Below are 14,058 nucleotides of genomic sequence, written 5' to 3'. Positions count from 1 at the left end.
GCCAGGTGTGCAAACACCCACAGGGTTCAGCACCGTGGTGGGTGAAATGGCCCGAGAAAGGCCCAGCCATGCACCCACCAGCAGTGATGAGAGAGGCACTGCACTGCTTGGCACGGCTGACAGGCAGCCTGGGACCTGCCCAGAGCAGCCTCTGCAGTGTCTGGGGCTGCAGTGCCTGAGCACCTGGCTGAAAGCACAACCAGCAGCTTGCTGGGGAACGATTTTAAGGCTCTCCATTTAGAATCCAGGTATGCCTGCAAGAGGAATGCCCTGAGAATCCTGAGTTCATTTCTACTGCAAATAGCTGGATAGTGTTTCTAGCTATAACCTGAAGTTGCTTTTAAAACAAGCACTTTGCAGATGTACCCACCAGATCCACCATGAGTACATTAACCAAGGGGATGATGTAAGAGTGTTCTGCCACCCTAACTGCAGCAATCGCTGGTCAAGAATATGGTTATTAAACTAATCTTACGTGGGATGTAGCAGAACTGGGTCACAGGGAAATAAACAACTTTTTAATTAAATGGAAGAGGAGTATGAATAAAGGACATGTCACTTTCAAAAGCTGAGCAAACAAAGCCATTGCCTACAGTGAATAAAATCATAGTTCAATAAATACATTCTTTGCAGAGATACTAAAAAGTACCAGGACTACCTCCTCCTTTGCAGAGGACTCCTATGCCCCTGTTTAAAGGCAGCACATCCTGCCTGTGGAGGGAGCCTACCTGCCACCAGAGCCAGCCAGAGATACCTGGGGCTGGCAAGGGGCTAAGTCAGCCCTTCACCTGCTGGCAAGGGGCTAAGTCAGCCCTTCACCTGCTGAAGTCCTTTTACTCATTCCTAGCACATATTTTATTAGAAAAATCAAAAACTGAAATAGGCTGCTTGTTAAAAAACTCAACATATCATTAACTACCAATGAAAGCTAAGACTTTTTAAAGCATATGCACAGGACTAAAATTGCCTTCTTTAAAGCCAAGGGGAGCTTACCCTTGACCTTGTCAGGAGAAGGGTTGAGTGAGCTTGGGTTAACGATGAGTACTTTCGAAAATCTCAGGCAAAGTGATGAAACAGTAAGATTAAGACAGAAGAATGGTGCACTAATATGGATTTATTTACCTTGATCCAGTGCATTAATGCTTATTTCCTGCACATACAAACCTTATAGCATAAATCAAATTGGCTCCTTCTCTAAATGTAAATTGGAAGGAACACTGAAGCTTCACTTCAGTTTGCAGTAGCAGAGATCGTCAAAACACATGTACAACTCCTCACCAGTACATCAATAGATGAGGTTTTCTCATTTGCAAGAATGAATTACTTAGTTACAAGTTCTCTCATGTACTCTGGAGCATGTGTTAGTGTGTATCTGAGGGGCACAAGGAACATTAATTAGCATCAACAAATTTATTCACAGAAAAAGCAAGAACAGGAAGGAAAAAAACTCTGACATTATAACAATGGCCTAATGGGACAAAGAAGCAACAAGACTGGTTTTTCATTTACACAATTGCAAGCAGATAAAAATTGGCTTTAAAAGTCCGGTATACAAAAAAAGAAATCTCCTGACAAGATAAACAGTATCACTTAGAGGTAATGAATGAGGTGCTCTAGTTCTCCTTCAGATAAACAAATACATGACTGTTAACAGATATGGAATGAAAACTTAGTTGCATATGGCAGTGCAGGAAGGGCTTCAAGATGCACTAACCATGTGTAATTAACTGTATCCTAGAGGAACATCCTGACCTTTGCCATACAAGTGACATTTCCTGGTGAGAATTAAGTCACACCACTGCCGATATTCTCAGCTGACAGACAAAAAGAGCGTGGAGTCTAAACTAGTAATAGCATTCCAGATGTGGAAGTTATTTTTCTTTGAAGGTCAAATCATGCTGCCATGTCAGTGCAAGGAAGACAACACATCACCCATTCTTTCACCCAAGAAAACATTTTAGTCATCAATGGCAAGGCCTTTCTCCTGCTCTGGTCAACAGGAGTCTGGCCTCTGACTTCACTGGAGTCAAGACTTTTACTGAGAGATGCTACTTAGCATTTTTACTGACTTGGGAAGTTATGCAGCCTCCACAATCCAGATAAGTTAAGGTGAATATGTTGTCTGCTTGGTTGGTTTTTAAACAGCATGTACAGATTTAATTTATGAAAGACAGTAGATTTTCCTGGGCAATAAAAATACAAAAGCTAAACATTTTCAGATGATGCTACAAGGCAACTGTGAAGGTGCTAAAAAAGGAGCTGCTCAGTTCTGAAGGAGAATATTAATGAAGAAAAAAATGATAAAAATAAGCCTAGACAATCTTAACTAGAAAGTCTTACTCTGGAACACATATTAGCATGTATCCATGGGCCATAAGAGCCATTAATTAGTATTGATAGGATGCCTATATTGATGACATAATGCAAAAATAACAACTGCATCTTCTTTTTTTATGCTTACAGGTGGCTTTATCAAGCTGCAGGATCAAGTCCTTACAAGAAAGTTTCCAGTCTGCTCCAGAAAACAATTATCACTATATGTACAAAGTTTCTTCAATGGCTGCAAACAAGACCAACTGTGGGAAGCTGGCAACAACTAACAAAAGATCTCAAGGATCATAGAGGATTGCATCTATGCATGTTTTCGTAAATATAAACCATGGGCAAGATTTCATCATATTGTGATGCAAGTTGAGGAGACATATTGACAGAGAATTAAGGCATTTTGTCTAATGGAAAACTACAGGTGGTGAGCTCTGTAAGACATTTGGAATGGACATGCTCCAAGATGAGAAACAGTACTATAAACTCTGGGAAACAGAGATACTTAAATAATCAGAGAGAAAAAAAAAAACCACATTTATTTGTATGCTGCTGCATCCCTGATATGATGCTCCTCTACATCTATATGGATGTATGAATACAGAATTCTGGGAAGAAAGGATTCCAAGATGGCAGGTTCCATTAATGGACAAAAACACCTCAATCCCTGGCCAGAGAAGGCTACATCTGTATCAGCAAGCAGTACAGAGCAATAGGAGAGTAGTTATACACTGATACAGATTTTGCTGAGGATCTGGTGTTCAGAATACACATAGCTGGAATGTTTCACCTCTAACTGGTTCTAGTCTGGTCCTGTGGACCCAGAGACCATCTTCCAGTTTAGATTCACCTGAAAGAAATCTAATTCAAACACTCCCATTCACTTAAAAAACACATTCCTATTCTGAACTTGAAGTCATACATACACATACAGAGTACCCTGTGTCAGCAGCTGTTTTATTTGGAATAAAATCCCATATACTACACTCAGAGAGTTTGACAAAAAATGTTACAAATCACAGAAAAAATTAGGTTGGGAGGGACTTTTGGAGGTCATCTAGCCCAACCTCAGAGAAAGGCCAGTTTCAAAGTCTGATCAAGTTGCTCAAGGTCTTGTAGCATTGAGTGTTAGATGTTTCTGAGGATGGAGATTGCAAATCCTCTTTGGGCAATCCTACTTGGTCTGCAAACTCTTGTGGCCAATGCTTAACTGTCATGTGAATTTTTAAAATTTTATTCAATCACACTTTCCCTCACTACAACTTGTGCCACTTCTTTTCCTTTTGCAACACACCCACAGGAAGTGTCTGACTCCATGTTTCCTGAATCGACTTGGCCTTCTTTCTTCCAAGAACAAACTCAGTTGTTTCAGCCTTTCCCTGTAGCTTACATTGAACTACCCACTTCAGCAGTGCTTCACAGGACTCCAGTTTATCACTCTTTCCTTTGTACTGGTGACATGAAGCTAGGCAGAGTATAGGGGAATAATACCAAGTATAGGGGAATAATCACTTCCCTCAGCCTGCTTGCTGGCTTTGCTCTTGCTGACAGAGGCTTTTGTGTGGTTAGTCTTCATCATCATAGCTGATGTCTATCAAGACAACCACTGTTTTTAATCTACATTTGCAACTGGCCAGTCAGTGCTCATCTTGTGTTATTTTGGGGGAATTTTGTATCCCAGGTGCAGGACTTCACACTTCCTTCTCCTGAACATCATAAGGCTCTTACTGGCCCATTCATCCTGCTGGCTGGGGTCCCTCTGAGAGGCAGTCCCACTCTCCTCTGTCAAATTACCCCCAAGGTATGGAGTCATCCTGTTTTCCAGCTTCAGGCACCATTCAGAAGGTCATGAAACACTAAGTGACAAGTGAGCAAACAAAGCTAATTCACCTACAAACATCCTGAAGTCACTCCCATCACCCAGACCTCTGACAAAGACTGGCCCTACTGTCAGTCCTGAGAAACATAATTCCTGATTAGCCACCAGTTAGATGAACATTGAAGCTGCAACTACAATCCTGTTAGACTGGTGGTCCAACCTAACAACCACTGTGCAGGGCACCCATTCAGTCCATGCCTCCCAGCTAGCCACAAGAATGCTACGAGACTGTGCTGAAAGCCTTGCTGAAGTCAATTAAGTGAAATCTGCTGTCGTTATTCACAGAGGTAGCTGTTTTATTATAGAAGGCAAGAATCAAGTTGGTTAAGGTTGGTTTACCTGCGGTATACCCAAGGTGGCTGTTCCCTGTTACGTTACTGCATTTTGTGCATTTGGCTTACCACAGCCTACCAAAACCAGAAAACAGCCTCTCAAAGACATAGTCTGGCTCCCTCAGATCTCTCAGATATATCCCATCCAGCTCCATGGATTTGTGGAGAACATTGTTTGGAATTAATCCCTTCATTTGAGATCACCAAGCCCTACAGTCATCTTTAACCTGATGAAGTATTATAACAATATGAGAGTGCAGCAAAATCTGATGATTGGCCAGATCTTGGCAACCTTTGTGATCCAGTCCTTTGGGAAGCAGCAAACTTTGGAAGGCATCAAGTCTGGTCAGCACATGGATGTCTCCACTTCCTTCACCAGGGAGTCTTCAATACCAGTTACCCATTGCTTCCTCTTAGTGGCACTGGTTAAGAGTAGTTGACTGAGCACAGCTGGTCTAAACACTTCTCTTGCCAGAACTCACTCCTCCTTTGTTTCTAGGCCTATATGTTTTATTAAATCTATATTATTATTATTATTATTAGCCTCACATATTTGTGTTACTGAGTACAACATCAAGTATGGGTATATCTTTCCATTAACTTACCTGAAAGAAACTGCTTGAGGCTGGAAACACAACTTTCTAGCACTGATGCCTAAGATTCAGGCTTCTCAAAATAAAAAAGTAAGATATAAAGCATAAAGCCAGCTACTTATGAACATGGCTAAAAAAGAAAGCAAGCAGATACTACTTTAATTGAAAGAAAAAGAAGGAAAAAAAATCTATATGCACATTAAACTAAAAATACATACACAGAATGCTCCATAGTACCAGAGATGTCAATTACTTGTCATGATGCATACGGTTCATATTGAGTGTGTGCACAAACCTTTACTGCCAGACTTCACAGATCTCCCTGCGGTCAGGAACACAGCCAAAGCCATAAATGTAACACCCGATTTTCAGGGGAGATGGGAATGTGGAAAAGAGTTTGGGAAATTCTCCTATGAGGATGCCGTTGAACTGCTCCAGATAACCAGAGAACAATTCCTGTAGCCTCCAGGCATTAGGATGTGGCACAAGGGCATTCCTTCATCTCCAGGTCAACCAAGTGAGGCCAAGGCTGCTAAGCCCATCCCTTTCCTTCAGACATACATGGGAGGAAACTCCCCCTTCTGCCACTGGACCGTACAAGAGAGGGGAGGGAAAGAGAAGAAAGGAAAAAAACTACAGTCTTCTGTCCACCATTTTAGAGAGAGAAAAGGGGTTCCTCAGCTGCTTTTTCTATCTGACATCTAAATGGAAAAGGCAAGAGATCAGGCTGTTTCCTTACTGCATTAGATAGGAGAGGAAGCAGGATAGGAAGAAGGCAGGAAGCAGCCAACAAAAGGTAAGAAGAGATACTAAAATTATGTACTAATGCTTTTGCATTTGAATCCAAATTCTTAGAAATCCACAACCCAGCTATGGAAAAAGGACTTTGGGAGAGCTGGGAGGGGATGGAGGGACGTCTGGCTTTCTCGGGATAAGTACATGTTTGGCTTTGCTTTGTATCTGCGTGCTTTATCCAAAGGGTTACACAACATGAAGCTCTCTATAGCTACATGACAACACACACTCCCCACACATCCAGGGAAAAACCTCAACCAGACTAAAATTTGTTCAAATGAACACCCAAGTCTAGCAGGACGCTAATGTTTACTAGGTACCACAACAAAATTATGCATTAGAAAATATTCCCTGCCTAGTTGCGAGAGCACAGCTTTCCCATGGCAGTTCTGATGCCCTAAATTCACTAACATTTGCCAGATAGAAGCAGCTGCACCAGGATTCCTTTGGCAAACACCATATCTCACTTTTTTGTTCTCAGTATGCTGCAATTTCCTGTGGAATGAAGAAGTCATCTATACTACAAAGAGGTGCAGTACTAACACTTTTAGAAGCAAATTATTTTACAGCACATGTATTATGGAGAGAAATATAATACTTGGGCTGAGAAATTGCCAAGCAGAGAGAGATTAGAAAAACAATCCGATATACAAACACCATCAAAACTTGTATTTTTTATTCAGTGCAAAATATATTGGGTAACTGTTGCTGTTTGCTGTTCCTAGAAAGAAGGGAACTCTGTTGCCAACAGCTGCAGTTTTTCACAGGAATTATAAGACTATATTGAAGATTTATACTCCTGACAAAGGCTTAAAGCTATCCAAACTAGGGCAGAAAAACCAGAACAGTCATTTCCCAATGAAACGGACACACATTACTTTTGTTAACTCTTACTATGGCAGAAGTTTTGATCTTCAAAACCATAACTCATGCTGTGGTTGATGTTTATAACGATTAAGTCTTGCAATGCTACTCTGCACAGGGTGAACTGGCTTATCACAGGTTGTTATACAAGCCAGAAAGATACCCTATCACCTTTAAATCAATTCAAGTCATAAATACTTACCTCCAAAAGCACATGACTTTAAATTTCCTTCTTAAGATTTTGGAGTTTTACAACTATGCTTCCCCCAGCTTATGCAAAAAGAATGAGGATCCCCTTATGAGATAGGGGACCCTAGGCAAAAGGCTGTCTTTGCATGAAGAAAACAAGCAAGGGGAAGAAATCTTGGGTCTCTGCTTCAGTTACACAGATGCAAGTGGCCCTACCTGCCTACAAATCACCCTCCTGATGCTCATGGAAAAAATATTCCTCGTGCTCTGCAGGATTAACGTCAACTGTGTTCAATGGAACTACATCAGATAACAGGATACAGAACTATTATTTTTAAGTCAACTGACATTCAGCAATAAAACTCAGCGTATCAGAAGTTTTAAAGTTCATTTATTTGCAAGCGGCCAAACAGCACAGTCTGGGTTGAATCCTGGGCCAATTTACAGTTCCACTCTATGCTGTTCCATGAACATTACACCGAATTACACAACTTGGGAATCAATAAATCCACTACCTTGAAAGAATTTGCTCAAAGACTCACAATGAGTCAGTGGCAGCATCTTGCCTAGATCTCAGACTTTGGCTTCCATTTTGCAGTTGCTTGGTTCACCAGATCATATTTATACAATATCAACAAAAATATTTTTCTTTCTGAAATTGCTGTTTGTTTGATTTGTTGGTTTGGGCTTGTTTTTTACTGGGAAAAGAAAATAAACTTAAAGTTACTAAATAATTATGGTTGTAATTTTCTTTAACCAACTATACCTCTCAGCTGTAGGAAGGATAGAAAGCCTGATCTCTTTGAATAAAATGCAAAATAATTCAAAGGCCTACACAAAAAAATCACTGTGTACATCCCAGTTTTCAGGTTCGGACAGACATAATCTAATAGTCTATTTAATTACTGACTTTAAAAATCCTACATGTAATCACTAAGAAACAAAAGATGAAAATAAAACCTTCCATCATGGATCAATTTACTACCACTCCTTAGTCTTGCAAAAGGGTCTGTAAAAACAGAGGATATTTTCCTTAAGAGAATTTAAGCACATAAGCAATTGAACAGAAAGCATTCCATTTTCATAGAATTTATGATCCAAAGGAAAAAAAAAAATTAAAAATCTGGGGACTTAAAACCAACTTCCATTTTAAAAGTTTTAGGGTCTAAAAGAAGGATAGTGGAAAGCTACATGTGGAAAGCTTTTTTCACCACAAATGGCTTCTTTAAAACAAATTACCATTGACAAATAATCAGTAAGAAGAAGAGTTTCCAATAAGGCAGAGGTTAAGTTATCTAGCATGGCACTAGAGAACACACTTAATTTTAAATGTGCTTATAGTTTTATTAGAGCCAATGGCTTTTTCCATGCTTAAGGCTAAGCATATGTTCATGCACTCCGCCAAGACAAAAGCTTCCAAGTCTGTTGTTAGAATGCAAAGCGAAGCTTTTTATCCCAAACCACATTTTCTTGCATGTAATCAGCCCTGATGCTGCCACCATAGTTTCCAATTCATTCCAACGCGCACTCAGCATTTACGAGGGCACAGATGGTGCTCTCTTTCTTGGGTTTCTAACGAACACGCCTAAATATTAAAACAAACTTGGCTTCCTGCCTCCTATCCTGCTCTGACTCTCTGTATTGCCACCATAAAAATACCAGTAACCTTTGATCTAACCTGGAAGCCTTTCCTAATTAACACACAAAATTTGGCAATAGGACTATCAAGTACTGTCAGCCCACTCAAAACCAGAGAACCTGATATGCAGAAATCCAGCACACTAGTCAGAAGTGATCAAGAGCAGGAGGAACAAGCAATCCACAAAACAATCAAAAGGACAAAAATTGGTAACAATATTTTCAGTAACAAACTACACGATCGCGACTGTATTTAATGGCTGTGTATGTCTGGAACAGACACAAGGTTATCCAGCAGCTTAAGCAGCAATTATCAAATAAAAAGGCTGACTTGTAAGGTAAATAAAGAGCACTAGCGTGACAGTACAAGGCCTTTCCCAACACACTCAATGCCCTAGTTTGCATTATGCTGAGAATTTGTAGGCAGCATAGGACATTTATTCCCAAATTTGAAAATTATTTACTCGTTTCCAGGCATGCACACAGCAACGTACACAGAGACCAACAGAAAGACCAGCTGTCAGAATATTTCATTAAAATGTCCTAAAGCAAAATAATCTCAGATTTGTCCAGCAGATCTTGACAAAATGTTCTTGAACATCCAGCTAACTGAGGCGCAGGTGAAAGTGATGGTCAACAGGTCTTAGCCACCCTTCTTCACAGGCTTTCAGTCTCACGCAAAGCACACTGACACTGGAAAAATCACATGTCATGTGCATCAAAATATGTATGACCAAACTCAAATGGGGGTACAGCAGGAGGGAAGGGCTTAGACAAAGAATAATCAGACTGCTTGGAAAAAATGTTCCCAAGTGAGGACTATTTCACTACCTTGCTAGTAACATGAGGTTGGCAGCCAGTGCATGCTGCCAGAATCTGGGACAAGAAATGTGCATTTAAAGCAGTTGTCTTGACTTCAAAACAGCTCAGCAATTGCATGCATGGACTGGTAAAGAAATCACATCTGAACAAACATCAAGTCTAGAAAACTAGTTTTAGAAGTACATTTAAATGCCAAAAAGCCAGAGATTATACTAAGTAATCAGTTAGCTCCTAAATTTGCTTTAAAAATAAGCAATGGCTAGTAATTTTGCAAGTAACGATCCTAGATATTTGCACTCCACTAAATATAATAAATTAAATAAATCTATATTAGCATATAGTACTAAATAAAATTACATTAAAATCATAATAAAAGTAAACAAAAACTCTCTAAATATAAATTATTTGGGAACAAACCACTGCAAAACACACATAAATGAAACAATATTTGATATGGATGGCAAAGACACTGTTCTGCAGCTAGTCAAAATTACTTTTTATAGTCTATTCCCTTTGTGGCAATGGATTATGGATCCTCCTATATCCCAGCCTCTCCCAAGGTAGCCTTTCCTGCTGTCTCCTTGTCTCCTGAAACTCAGCCCTGCTCATGTCTCAAACTTTGCAATGTTTCCTGGTGTTTGAGGAAATTCAGGCTATTCCCTTTTCTTGGTATCATGAGTTTACATGACACATAACTTGAAATTACTGGTATATTCAATACTTTTGAAATTATGGCTTGAGAACAAGCTTCAAAATAGCAGCAACAGCAACGCTGGGCTTACCTGAAGGATCTTGTATTGTCATTTCCTTACGCTTCCGTATTAGCTTGTCCTTAACCCATGGAAACTCCTGTAAGGAATCCAAGAACACATCAAAAGCTTTGGGTCCTCTGGTGGGGAGAATATCAAGGAGCATCATGGTTTTCCTCTGACTAGTGGTTTGGGCTTTTATTTCTTGAACATGACTGTCTGTGAGAATCCCTTCCTGGTAGAGATACTGAATAACAAGTCCATCCACCAGCACCTCTGTGCAGAGCTCCAGGCGCAGGGAGCGTAACAGCTGCTTGTCTCTGGCATCCATCTGGCAACCTAGAGTGCACAAAAAGGAGTCACGAAATGTGTGAAGATTAAAATACCTCAACCTTTAACATCCAGAAGTGATATCAGAACATACAAAAGTGATGTCTGACACCTGTCAACCTTCAAAGGAAGCTCCAAACTCAGAATCACCAACCTGGCAAAACTACTAATGATCTCCATCATCTTCTTTCCACTCAAATTTCACTGTCTCACAAGGTAAAATGATCCAGTTTCTGGGAAATACTAGACAGGAATAGAACATTTGGCATTGCAAAGACCAGTCCTTTGCTGGAGTGAAACCCATGCCAAATAATCCTGCTGGTTTAGGTCCATACTAAGGGCAGCTAGAGCACTTGCCAGTGCTTAAGAGACACTAACTCCCCAAAATTAGACAGATATCACACCTGACCACTAATACAATTACAAAAGCAGCAGCAGAACTGGTAGATTCATCTCAGCCAGGCAGAAGCAGCAGCAGGGACAGAATCAGCAGGTAGCTTTGGCCTACAAGATGCAATTCAAGTTTAAGAGGAGTAGAAACATACCTTATGTATCGGGTCATTACCACCCCTGAATCATCCTGGAAGACTGCTCTGGAACTCAACTGTTCTAATGAGAAGAAATTTTCTTTGAATTTCCACCTCAAATTTATCCCCTTCCATTTATAGGCATTTCTTCTGCCAAAACTGTTCCTTTGCTTAAATAGCTCTTCTCCCTCTCTTCTAATGTGTTCACAGGAAGGGATCAGATGCCCTCTGCCAGCTTCCATTTCATTTGACCAACACTCTGACTAGACAAAAGCTGAAAAAGATGCATTTTATAACCACTCTACAAAAGAATAATCAGGGTCCAGAGAGAACAAGCAGCTCATCCAAGATCAAGTCAGCAGTCCATGCCAGACCCTCAAACCAAATCAAAGTGTCTAATCTAGCCCTTAAAGACAAGCACATCCCTGGACCCATTAATGACACTTGAAAAAGAAAATGACAGGACAACACAATTAAATGCCTTCTCATTACTAAATAATAAAGTCAAAAAATAGCAGCAAGTGTTGAGTGTGATTACCAAGATGGTTTCTCACTATTAAACTAGACACTGCTGTTTGAACTGCTAGACCTTGCAGAAACTCTACTCCTTTCAGCTTGAGGATATACGGAGAGAGAGAACTTTCAAAGCTTTTCATGAAACCTGATGAGGTCTTTTTACCATCAGAGGTGTCTGCTGACTCCCAGGGCCCCATCAAAGATTGTGTGGCTGGCCTGGTTGTTAAAATCCAGGAGGGTGACCAACAGAACATATTGGCATGTAAATGGCACCCTGGACAGAATGCAAGAGCACAGTGTCATTGAGAGACACTGGAAACCCCTGCCTGTGACATCCTCTGACAAAGCCACTTTCCAAAAATGCTTCCATCAAGTGCCAAAAGCACTGCTGGAAAGCACCTTCCTGGAAGACTCCATCTTTCCTGGGCTACCCAGTGCATTCTTCATCTACTGAAGTAAATTCCAAGGTGCTTACCTTCTATCCAGGGATCATGTGGGAATCAAACACTGCCATGCCAGCCCCTGGCCCTAAGAAATGCTAGTTTGCCAAGCACAGTTCAAACATCCAACTGCATCATGGACTGAGACAGTGCAAGTAAGGAGATGGAAAAAGAGCATGCAGGAAAGAGAACTGGATTTTCCCACTTGATGTCAGGATGCTGATATTGGACAGGTGAAGCTGAAGATTCCAGTCTCCAATACACAGAACCACACAAACCATTGCTTTACACTACAGAAACCAGTCTCTGGACTAGAGCAAAATTCAGGCAGCAAATCCTACCACTTCTTCCTTCTACGAGAACACCCTCGAGCTCATGAAGCACTTGCAGAGTTCAAGAAAGGCATCCAGCAGCACCTCTGAGGGTGTCATCTCAACCCAGGCAGAAAATTGTTTCAGATACTACAGAATTTTTACGTTTCACATTCTGAATGGGTCCCAAGAGTTCCCACTCAGGAGTCTCCTCACATGCTGGATGACTGTAGAGAACCTGACAAGTTTGTCTTCTTGACCAAAGCAGCCAACACTTTTCAAAAATAAAGCTCTTATAAACTAAAGGTTTGCACCTTTGGGCATTGAGAAATGCTGATCAAGCCAGGAATCTGAAGGGAGAATTTCTGCTGCAAAAGCCCTTTGCCTCGCTGACTGCAGAGTGCACACAACTGAGGGTTTAAAGTCCTGGCACTGGCCTGGTAAACTTCCAGGATGGGGTATACTGATTTCTAAGATCTTTTTAAAAATTAAGCATTTCTTTGGTGTGTGTTTACTGTGTGTTTACACTGTAAACTGTGTGTTTACTTGAGTACATCCTACTCAAATGTCTGAGTTAGGAACTAAGCAACTAGATATGGAAATGTATCAGAATTTTGATGTGTAACAGTGTTGGGACAGAATTCTGTCCCAACACAGAATTAACAAACTCATTTTGCAACACAGAATTAACAAACTCATTTTAATTACGGCCTGCATCTAGGGATTCAAAGTAAACTCTGAATTAAATTCAGTTGAGTAATTTTACAGAAAATGAAAAATATGAGATGTCCATTTACCCAAGAGACGACTCAAACATTCCCCAGACACTTCTGAAAATGGACCTTTTCCATCATAAAGCCAAATTTTAAGAAATATAGCCCACGGCCTGCTGAATGAGCACAGTCCTTGACTCATCACCACACCAACACAAGCAGGTTTGCATTTTGCTGGATCTGACAGAGTAACTGTCCATGAATGGGGACAAAACTTTTGATAAGAACCCCTTCTGACATTAAAAAGGTACATACATTCACTTAGTGCTCTTGCCAGAAACATTTCACCGTTTTCCGGAACACCAACTGCACTCACCTGCCTAACCCATGAATTATTCTGGCTACTCACAGCAAGCCTACGGGTCAAAAGCCTTACACATCCCCCCACTCCGCCAGAAAAAAAAAAAAAAAAAAAAAAAAAGAGGGGGAAAAAAAAAGGCAAAAAAAAGCAGCAGCAAGTTTTGTTTTTAACGTCTTCCCTGCTGAGGAGTGGCAGCTGCTGCTCCGGTAACAGCCAGAGCCAGCCACCCGCACGCCAGCCCGAGCCCCCCCTCACGCAGCACCAGCCCCCGGCCTTGCTCCCGCCCCGGCCTCCCGCCGGGCAGGGCCGCGGCAGTGGAGGCGGCCCCGCCGCCCCGGCCCGGCCTCCCCGCGGAAGCCCGGCCCCTGCCCGGGCCCCGCAGCGCCGGGGGTGCCGCCGAACGGCTCCGCGGCACCGCTCTCCCGCTTCCCCGTCGGCGGAGCTTTGGGTGGGACGGGACGAGACGGGACGGGATGAACCGAGTGGAGCCGCCGGCAGCGCCCGCCGCCCCCGCCCCGTACTTACACGAGGGGAGAGGGAAGCTACCCAGGACGCGCCGACGTCCCCGGAGCTTGCGCGGGGAGCACCATCTTTGTTGAAGGCAGGAGGGCTCGGCCGGAAGCCGCCGCCGCCGCCCTGCTGCGGGCCGGCCGAGGAGGGGCGGCCGCTGCCGGCCC

The 14,058-nt window shown here is 42.0% G+C and overlaps 1 protein-coding gene across 2 annotated transcripts in view; it reads right to left on the bottom strand.

The window, feature by feature from the left end:
- CRADD (CASP2 and RIPK1 domain containing adaptor with death domain) overlaps nt 1-14,058 on the bottom strand; it is a 76,714-nt gene extending 62,656 nt beyond the window's left edge. Inside the window, exons 1-2 of one of the 2 annotated variants that reach the window (XM_018910105.3) lie at nt 13,907-14,058; nt 10,217-10,522 (exon numbers count right to left, since the gene is read on the bottom strand). In XM_018910105.3, the coding sequence (XP_018765650.1) occupies nt 10,217-10,514 (298 nt within the window). In that variant the 5' untranslated portion in view covers nt 10,515-10,522; nt 13,907-14,058. Of the gene's footprint in view, nt 1-10,216; nt 10,523-13,396; nt 13,491-13,906 lie in introns of those variants that run through there. The other variant, XM_018910104.3, reaches the window with a different exon arrangement.

The sequence above is a fragment of the Serinus canaria genome, chromosome 1A (genome assembly GCF_022539315.1).
Source record: "Serinus canaria isolate serCan28SL12 chromosome 1A, serCan2020, whole genome shotgun sequence".
Lineage (NCBI taxonomy): Eukaryota > Metazoa > Chordata > Aves > Passeriformes > Fringillidae > Serinus > Serinus canaria.
This window is presented reverse-complemented; position numbering and strand designations above follow the sequence as displayed.